Source organism: Haliotis asinina, chromosome 12, assembly GCF_037392515.1.
Source record: "Haliotis asinina isolate JCU_RB_2024 chromosome 12, JCU_Hal_asi_v2, whole genome shotgun sequence".
In the NCBI taxonomy this organism is placed as follows: domain Eukaryota; kingdom Metazoa; phylum Mollusca; class Gastropoda; order Lepetellida; family Haliotidae; genus Haliotis; species Haliotis asinina.
The window spans coordinates 746,748-757,295 of record NC_090291.1 but is presented as its reverse complement, the minus strand read 5'-3'; the positions used below and the strand labels follow the sequence as shown (position 1 = coordinate 757,295).

The window sequence follows — 10,548 nt, the reverse complement described above, 5'->3', positions numbered from 1 at the left end:
ACTCTTACGTTTTATCATCATCAGAAACTGAATGTACCAGTTTCCTTTAGCTATTTACAAAGTATCAGTTTGATGGAGGTTGTTAAGCCTGAGATTGCGATCATATGTGATGTGCACAGAACACCTCCATAGAACTTAAGTATATTAAGAGATATTTCTTGAGTGAGTTAGTGAGTGAACGACTGAGTGAAGGAGTCACTGCCTGAGTGAGTGAATGAGTGAAGGAGTCACTGAGTGAGTGAGTGAGTGAGTGTTCGATATGTAAGAGCAGAGATGTCAGCATCACAATTATGTGTGTGTAAGTCTGGACCGGTCTCCACACACTATAAACAACACTGCGCATGCAACATAATACAAAAGCATAACGTATATTTCAGGTTTGTAGTCACCATACAACCAAGAACTGCCACCATGGTACTGATTGCTGCTCATCTCCCGAGGCTGTTCCGTGGACGATGGCCGGTGTGTATGCATAACTGTCACACCACACGTCTTTTATTCACAGAAGTCAAGATATTCAGGTTGCAATCATGAGTGTGTGAGTGTATGAGTGATTTAAGTTTGAAGACACATCTGCAGTAAATCAGCCATACCGTAACTAGGAGTCTAAGTATAAAAAATATACTTAGACAATATATACATCCGTCACCAAAGGACAGTAAAATACCTAGATTATCACAGATATTAACTTAAAACTAGCAGTTAATCATAAAACAATATTTTCACAGGACAACACAACATAATTTCTTTATAGCACTTCACCCAAGTCATGGTGTACCAAGTCACTGGAAAACAATAAGACAAAAACATTGGTGTCCATTGACCATATCTATGATGACCTTAAAGCATCGTACACACGTACCACCATGTACCACCATGCACCATGTGATCTTTGTAACCTGCAAATGAACTACAGTGCAAAAAAGTATACAGACATGTTTGTATATTTATAAGCATGAAACAAGAAATCATGTTCAATGGACACTTGTACGAGTGTATTTTGGACCTTGGTTTTCAAAGCATTTTAATGTTTCTTATGTCCGACAATTATACATCACAGACCAACCACACTGTTGCCGTAAAATAGGGTCACGACATCAAATGAAGTGTTCTTGACCATTACTTTCAGTTCAGTCATTTGGTGCCCCAGAAATAACTACCACTGATGATATAAAAATGTAACTACATCGGTTTCTTGGTAAACCAACACGTCCGGTTATTTGTAATTAAAGTCGATTTACGAGATAAAAATCTATGTACTTTGACAATTATTATTATACAGGTATGGCATATAATCAGAATTAACATCGGAAGTCCTTCGGACAAAGCCTTAGAATCGTAATTGCCTTTCTTTGAGATTGAGTACCATTCATTTCCCAAATCCGACTTGGCTCATTTTCCTTCACAGTGTTAATCTCCGTATCAGCATTGGTAATGGTGTAGAAAGTGGATTCGAACCAACAGTCTGTTGGTGGTGGAGTACTTAAGGAAGCGTACAGGGAAATACGCCCAGTGAGACGACAGGGTCATCCGTACAAATACCTTCAGAGTAAATCTGCATCTGGATGTAGTCTTCGCACATGTACCATTTGAACTGACCTTAATTTATCTGATAGTCACAGTGCATATCGTCTGTGTCTGCTTGGTATGGCTGATTCATACATACCTTTGCTCCCTTAGGTCTCAGGTAAATGTTAGAACCGACATACGGAGGTGGAATGTGGAATATGTTTCAAAGTATGTCAACAAACTGTGACACATTTAGTGTAAAACATCATCCACACAAACCCAAAATCTGTAGGAAAGGTTTAGGAACAACCACATACGCCAGACAACCGGTCAGTAGCTAATGGGTCTCATCGAGACTTGATCCCCATGTCCTGACTCTAAAGTGCCTCCTGTTGCAGATGTTCCTGAAGCTGCTGCTGCTGACGGTGTTTGTGTCGGCGGCTCTGTTTGTCTCCTTCATCCCCAGCCTGCACTTGTCGTACGGAAAATCCGTCGAACAGCGACAATACAAGGGCGTACGACATCACCTGCACCAGGCAGACAGCAGCCATATCTTCTCCATTCCACACTCCTACGGTAAATGGAGTCAGTACATTGTGTACAAATGTGATGGATCATTTGCTTGTGGTGGGTGGGCAGACAGACAGAAGGGCATCGTTGCTGCGTATATCATATCTGTGATGACACAGCGCAAGTTCAAGGTCATACTTACGGCTCCGTGTGATATACGCACGTATCTGCTTCCGGTCAAGGAGGACTGGCGTGTCCATGGCAACGAGCTTCAAGGAAAACCTTCCACTGATGTTATCAAACTGGACTCCGAAGGCATTAGTTTTTGTAATCGCCTCGGAAAGGAAAGGTTGGAGGATATTTTTAAATCTGATGTTACATATGTAAACATCAACATGGAATGTGTAAAGTTCCTAGTGCAGAATCCACTGTACTCACATCAGCTAGAGTGGGCGAAAGGGAAGTCAGTTGGAGAGGTATACAAAGTGGTTTGGAACAGTTTATTTAGACTTAATCAGAAGACAGGAAATCATTTGCGAACTTTCAGGTCTCAAATATCAAGATCGAAGACTCTGGTCTGTTCACAGATTCGGGTGGGATATAGTCCAACAATTCCACAAGACAGAATAATTAATACGTTGGAACATGTGGAAGCTGTTTGGAACTTCCTCACGAAATATAACGACAGCGACAGATATCACATCTTTTTGACAACTGATTCTGAACAGGTCAGAGACATAGGGAGATCAAAATTCCCGGATGTGAACCTTGAACTAAAGGGTCACATCGTTCATGTTGACAGAACACGTGGAGATCATGTGTGTGATGGCCTTGAGAAGACTTTGCTTGACCAGATCATTCTGTCTACATGTGATGTTCTTATCATAAGCGAGAGTGGTTTTGGGAGGATTGCTGCGTACATGAGACAAAGCCAAGACAATCTCTACTGCCTCAACGTTGCCAACATCACCAAATGCACTGAGACGTCTCACCAATTTATCAGAGGACCTTGGTGAAATTCAATCAGAACCCCCTACTGCTAAATAGCCTTGCATAGCATCACATAAGGAGTTTAAGGCTGACATGGTATGACCACTTTGTTCTCTGGTACGTTAATAATAGGATACGTTTGTTTGCGGTTAAAAGGGCTGACAAAGCATAAATGTGTTCGTCTACGTGATAACATTGGCACGTATCTGATCATCCAGCGGCAGAACTGGACACAATCCACACTGAACGAGTCTGAGATAGTAGGGTGGGTATTTCACTTCAGTAAGAGCTGTAAAACATTCACATCAGTATAATTCACTGTAGTTCTTAGTGCGAAACATAAAGTCGTTCAGTTATCATGAAAACGTTAACCGTACTGACATACATGAACAATCTCAAAGGTTTGATCATGGGTAAAAACATTCGCTCCAAACATCGAATAGGAGAGCTCGATTCCATACCTGGTACGGTTTGTGACTTTTATATCTTGTCTCTTCAAGTGCGTTGCTTCAGGTGGCTTGATATTAGAATAAACACTAACTCACTCATACAAAGCGGTGACACGATCTCGTGGGAACACGCAGACACTATTCAAGCCCCTCTGTTTTGAGGGGCTCGTTCACGTGGTAATGACTGCAATATACGGTACGTTCATTGTGTCAGTATGTCTCTGTTTAAAGTGTGCAGTGACTGAGTAGTAACTAAGAAACTGTGGATCAGGGAGGTTACACGATTAATGTACGCATGTTGTATTAGAAGATGTTCTGCCTGCAGTCGACGTCCGAAGCAAACCTGTCAATAGAGTGTCCATGCAGAAAGGACGCGATAAAAAAAAAAACAACTATCTCGCAACTGCCATTTTACATAACGTCACTTCCGCTACTGTCAAAGTAAATGTTCAGAAAGTCGAGGGTATCATACTGCACACATAATGGTGCTGGTGCGACACAGTTGTCATGATCACACTCGTGACGGACGGCCTGATAACTATCATGAACTATCATGAAAGATGTCTTCTTATTAATGGGAATGGAGCGGTGGGGTAGCCTTTAGGAAGACCCGGGTTGTGGAAGATTCCCCAGTGTGAGAAGTCTGATGTCCCTAGTCGCGATGTTGATGGACTATTACAAAACACTGTACACACCCACACTTTTTGGGTATATCATTTCTTCATATTTTTATCCTGGGGTGTTTGATTAATTTCCACGTGAATATATTTTTCATGTCAGTTCATCACTAAGGGAGGTAAGTCTTCCTGATGTCGCATTACACCCTTCAGCTCCTTGTGGACGTTTTGGGTTGTTTTTTTTGTACAGTAAATATATTATAAAATCTTAAAGAAATGTGAGGGAAAATGTGTTTCGTGTCTATCTATCCGTTCGATTGAGTTGACACAATATTGTAAGCCATAAAAGGAATGCTTCTTTCAAGGGAAAGAGGAGTGGGGGCGCAACATTGTTCCTAAGTTTTCGTTCGTCTCGCCCAGAAGCCGGGTTCGAGGGGTACTCATGGGTACAATGTGTGACGCCCAGTTTTGGTGTGCCTCGCTTTCATGCTGCTGGAATATTACTAAAATCGGTGAAAAACTAAAACTCACTCACTCACTCAAGCACTCTTTTGACAGAGGGAGAGCAATGCCACATCAAGTATATGAAACGTGGACGTAAGAAGCAACAAAGCAGTTGTACAACATTGCCAAGCTCGTTGTAACATTGTCAAACACTTTGTAACATTGTCAAGTTCCTTGTAACATCGTCAAGCTCTTTGTTACATGTTAAACTTTGTTAATTGTCAATATTTTTGTTACATTGCCAAGCTGTTTGTAACCTTGTCAAGCTCTTTGTAAACCTGTCAGGCTCGTGTTCGTCTGCCTCCAATGATGCTTGCGTTCTTCCAATCAAACTATACTACTGTCGGAAATAGAAATGTTTTTTTGGATTTTTTCACGTTAATTCATGTAGTTCAATGGTACGGAGATAGGAAACTCAAAAAAGGGACTTTACAGAAGAGAGATTAGTGCACAAATCAGCAATGTGGATATATTTAGTGTCCAAAGCGACTTATTTGGAATAGACCATGGCTTTATGTAAATTAGTCTGCGATGATATTGTATTACAAAGGGCACTTTTTAAATGCCCATATATAAAATAGGCTTAGCTTCATTAAAATGCTGAAATTATTAAGGATGTAGCTACCATGGAGTCTCACTATCACTAGGAAAAAGAAACAGGCATGAGGGGTCGTCTCAAAAGCAAAGCCAGGACGGGTCTCGCAGAGGATGGTTAGGGTCGGGCTGTTGATAGAAATATCAGCTAAGATGTGATAGTCCTTTAGAGGAATTAAACTGGGGATATATACGGCGTATGATAACAATTTACAGAAAATATCGATCTTCGGGTGATCACGCCACCTTATATATTGATAATTTAATATGATTTTGTATGGATATCAGGTCTCATACTCATTTAAATGTCTTAACATAAACTCCATGAAGGAAAGACACATAGGATGTTAATCAATGGACGAGAATACTCAACACCCATGAAAAAGTACAAAATATCTTTGAGATGACCCCTTGCGCCAGTCAGCAGCGCATGTATTTCATGCCAGGTGAGTCGACATTCCGCCGTCATATCTGGCTGAGCGACCTAACTGCCATCTATAGTCTGATCTAATGTTTCAGAGCTATTCGTACGTTTTCTACGTTCTGTCCGATGTTACGAGTAAACGTGCTTTTCTGGGTACTCTTTTTATCACTGCATATGAAAGACTTCTGATTAGTCATAAACGGAACACCATTTAAAAAAAAAAATACTTGTGGTTAATCAGGGAGACTATATAGAGGGGGAGAAGAAACTCCTCGAAATGCCGCTGAATGTATGTCTCGGGTCGTTACGTAACCAGTGTAGCCAATGTGGTGGAGCCCGGTTTATTTTCAACAGCTGATTAAAGTCGCTGAGTGTTGTAACAACTGAAATCCTACATGTAGAAGATAGGTTAGCTCTTTTGTCACTTCAGTTTAAGTCAAATAATTGGTATTAGTGTCCGTATTAGGAGAGTAGATTTGTAGTAAAGTTTCAAGTCGGTATGTTATAGCTCACTGGCTTCTATTCTCGATTCACCGTGAAGATAGACTAAATTTTGCTGATAAAAACTTCTTTCACACATTCGTTTAATTTTTAGAAGGAACATACCTTTAGTTGAAAGGTTTTTGCAAGTAATGGTGACAGTTTTATGACTTAAAACATTGTTAGGGTGATAAATGTGACATTTCGCCGATCTGTTCTGATCCGCCATTGAAATACTATACACCGTTGTTTGGATATTCCTAGTTACTTCCTCAAAAACATCTTTCACATACACCTTTTATTCATATGAGGGGAATATACTATCAGGTGAAATGTGTTTGCAAGTAACAGTGATAGTTTTATGATCTAAAAAAATATGACAGATTGCCGATCTGAACTGATTCGCCATTGATGCTTGAGGGTTATAGTTCCATAACTTCTTTCTTTCTTGTGGATCTTATTATTTGACAAAACTGGAAAGGTGTTTTAGGACACTTTGTGACAGTTTTACACTTTATTTTTGAGGGCAGTGTGACAGTGTCAGTTAACATTTTGTTAATGTCCATTCCATTCCCCACATGCAATCAGATATCTGGATTAATTATTAATGTAAACAAAAAAGTCTCAAAGTAGATTTTTTAGAAAGGACAGCTGATGTTAACACGTGTTCTCGTGACCTATCCCTGTTGTAGAGTATCCCTAATTACATCGACAAAGGAGATAGAATGTCGGTGCAGTTTGGACTTATATTGAAGATTGAAACAAATAGATCGTTTGAATAAATGAAGTTTTAAGGAAACTTATTGAAATGATTTAGTCTATGACACTACGTCTTTCACTTAAAACACCCGATCGGCGAAAAACATAAATTTTCCGTAATCCCTAGATATTCCGCTCTTGTTCTACAACCTCTTAAATGAAATAGGTTATTCTTTCACCTGCAATACACGACTTTATTGGGGAATTAGCGGTATCGAGTGATCGAGTCCATCATGTTTGTCCTTCACCTTAGGTAGGCTCGCACCAACACTATATATCACGCCACGAAATGAAAATAACAGTGATGTTTTATTTTTGACCAGTCAGAGAGCATCTCGTCTTTGGTGCAAGCCTATCACAAGACAGGTTTCTAGTACAATGCAACTGAGTCACAAGTCTACGGTAATGGGTCACAAATCTAAGATATTAACTCACCAGAATGTTGAGTTACAATGAGAGCCTCTTTACAAAGTGAGTAATATGGCAGATAGTGTCAAACAATGATGATGTACATCAGATGATGTTGTTGACAAACAGGCAGTGATAGGACTCGGAGGCAGAACTCCATAATAATTCCGAGTGTAAGTCCGTGCTTGGTTTTCCGTCACACAACACAACAACCAGACTTTATATATACGACACACAGTCTAGAACATTCGAGCAAAGTACGTCTGTTATCATTCTCTTAGAACGTTCTCGAACAGGAAGAAAACAATAGATTGTCAAGGGCAGGTAACTCTAGAGCTCTATCTAAAAAGGCCTGCCGCTAATGTGACCCACAACTCGAATTCAAAACTCAACATTGTGACCCAATGATAACTACACATGCATCACTTAATCAATGATAACACAAAATACAGAAAAACCACTCGTGACACATAAACTAATTTTGACAGGTGTCACGTGGTAGGTGGTCACGTGATAAACAGCCTTACCAGACTTCAGAGCCTTTAAGCCACTGTGACTCTTGAATGTATTTTGTCCCCGCAATGGTGGTACGCAGCTTTGCGTGCTAAAGAGTAAACTAGTCGTGGACATTGCGGAACTTACCCTCGAACACTGCGGGGGTGCGCGTCAAAACACGCAGTATCACGCACTGGCCCGCTTTGATCACGATCTGTGTGCGACGTGGATGCGGCAGAGTGCGCCAAAGTTCATGCTTTTTGACTTGTCGTGAAGTGGGCGGGCAGGATTTGTGTATTGTCACGACTTGTTCACGTGATCATGGCACAACGAGTTCCGCGTGATTTGAGCACGGCACGAATAGTTTGTGCATGTCACGAAATTGATACTTCACTGAGTACACCTGCTTCATGCATTGTTGGCGCTCAAATCATTCGGCGCATTCGGCGTACATAAAAACTGTCGCCAGTCCTCATATTCCTCAACTCGACAGAGAACAATCAACAAGACGCCTGCCAAGAAGAAGAAAACCAGAAGAGGAGCAGGACCAGAAGTGGATAGGAGACTTGAAGCAGAGACCGGCCAAGAACAGAAACACATACCTCTTCGGATAGACGCAGAGGTTGCCGAGAGGGAAAAGGATATTTCTCTAGATTCAGCGAACAGTATAACCTGTCAAGGCTGTCACCTTATTCCAAGGATATTGACACCTCCCTTGACCTCCGACCATGAGGATGTTCATGTCTTTAATTCGTGTGGACATCTTTAACTTTAACTTAATCCTTCGCTTGTAAATATGTTATGTTTTCGCCGTACCGTCTATATTTTGTAGGTAAATGTGTGGGTTTTTTTCAAAAAGAAGAAATGAAAGTACTTTCTGTAATTCCTTTCTTTGCTTAATGAATTTAGAAACTAGTAATGGCAGTAATTCACAAATGTTAGAGACTGTGTTGCTGTGGTCCACATGTGTGATCACTCTGGGACAGAATGTGATCATTCTTTCTTGCCCAGGAACAACACTCTGTCCCTAAATCCACATACAACAATCTGTTTCCAGCATCCACATGGGCAGTGAGTACGATGCTGTGTAAGCCCATATAATTGTAACAGAGTGATCCAGCTTTGGGTTTCTTCTTCATAGCAATGCGCTTTCCATCTACAGCCCCTAGACAGTTGTTGAAGTTCCATCTGCAAATAAAACCTTCAGCAAATTAACTCCTTCCACTCCTCGTCAGTTTATGGTGTTTACTTCCCTGTGGTCCTCAACGATGGCTGTGCAGGCCTCTGGTATGAGTTTGCAGATGGTACTAACGTCAACCCTGAAGCTGTACTATAAAACTATATTTTTACCAATGGCTAGGAAGCGACGAGTGGTTGCCAGCTTGGGTCCTACCTCCAGCAGTTCTCTCATTGATGAATGTGGTCTTCTTCTCGAGATGAAGGGTTAGCCACAATCTCTTGGAACAAGTTAGGGGATATCCTTACGTAATGTTTTTAACCTTTCGGATCTTCCTTGTGGATAGACACCTGTTGTATTGTGCATTAAGAGCTTGTTCTCTTATATTAAATGTGGGTCCACAGCAACGCATGAGGCTGAGGTTCATGCTTGCTATTTTTATAGCGTGGCGTCAAGCGGGACAAAGCGAGATCAAATAAAACCAGGACTGCGCTGTGGCAATACATGCCCATGATGGGACAAAGTGCGTCGTGTGTACCATGCCGTACGCTAGACGTAAACAATGCCCGTCGTGTGTACCATGCCGTACGCTAGACGTAAACAATGCCCGTCGTGTGTACCACGCCGTACGCTAGACGTAAACAATGCCCGCCGTGTGTACCATGCCGTACGCTAGACGTAAACAATGCCCGCCGTGTGTACCATGCCGTACGCCGTACGCTAGACGTAAACAATGCCCGCCGTGTGTACCATGCCGTACGCTAGACGTAAACAATGCCCGCCGTGTGTACCATGCCGTACGCTAGACGTAAACAATGCCCGCCGTGTGTACCATGCCGCACGCTAGACGTAAACAATGATTTTTGGTCGTACATTGCTGCCAGGTGCGTAACTTAGGCGTAAAGGACGCGATCAGTAAGCAAGCTAGGTTCATACGTTCATAAGTACCCTCTAAATTCCACGCATTGCCAAGACGAACTGCGCGACAATGCGGAGGCAAAATTCGTGGAAGTGTCAGAGCGGCATTAGTCTGATAAACAGCCCTACTAGAGTTGAGGGCCTTTATTAGCCATGCAGACTCTAAAATACTCTTTATTATTCATTGTTTACTGAACACGTGGCATTCCTCGCCACCTCAGGTGAAGTGTCATGTTAGTATTAAAAGGGTACAGGCTGTCACAGTTTCACAGTAAGATTATGCGTTTTTTAACGAAGAGAAAGAAAATTCGAAATCACATCCTAGCTTTCATACTTTCAGCTTTCACGCTTTACAGGGCGAACATTCAATGTTCCTCTTCTCTCGTTAATTGTCATTAAAGCCAATAACATACAGAGATCAATGTACCATCAACATAGATGTTCAATCAATTACATAAATCATCTTCACAGTTGGAAATTGTGTGCGTGTGCGTGTTCGGGTACGTGTTCGGGTACGTGTGCGGATGCGGGTGCGGGTGCGGGTGCGGGTGTATATGTGTTGGGGTGGATGCGGTTCAGTAATGAGCGGGGGGCGGTTCTGAGTATTATGAACGTCACCGTTATTGTTTCCTTTTTTCACAAATAATCAGATCTTGTGTTTCTTATTCCCACGACCTCGGAATATTGTGGTTAGCCATGGGAATGTATTGTATA

At 41.6% G+C, this 10,548-nt stretch overlaps 1 protein-coding gene across 1 annotated transcript; it reads left to right on the top strand.

The window, feature by feature from the left end:
* The first annotated feature begins 383 nt into the window (after nt 1-383).
* LOC137258717 (uncharacterized) lies at nt 384-4,357 on the top strand. The gene is made up of 2 exons (XM_067796410.1): nt 384-462; nt 1,908-4,357. The coding sequence occupies exons 1-2, from the start codon at nt 412-414 to the stop codon at nt 3,033-3,035; spliced, it is 1,179 nt and encodes a 392-aa protein (XP_067652511.1). The 5' UTR covers nt 384-411; the 3' UTR covers nt 3,036-4,357.
* The last annotated feature ends 6,191 nt before the right edge of the window (nt 4,358-10,548 follow it).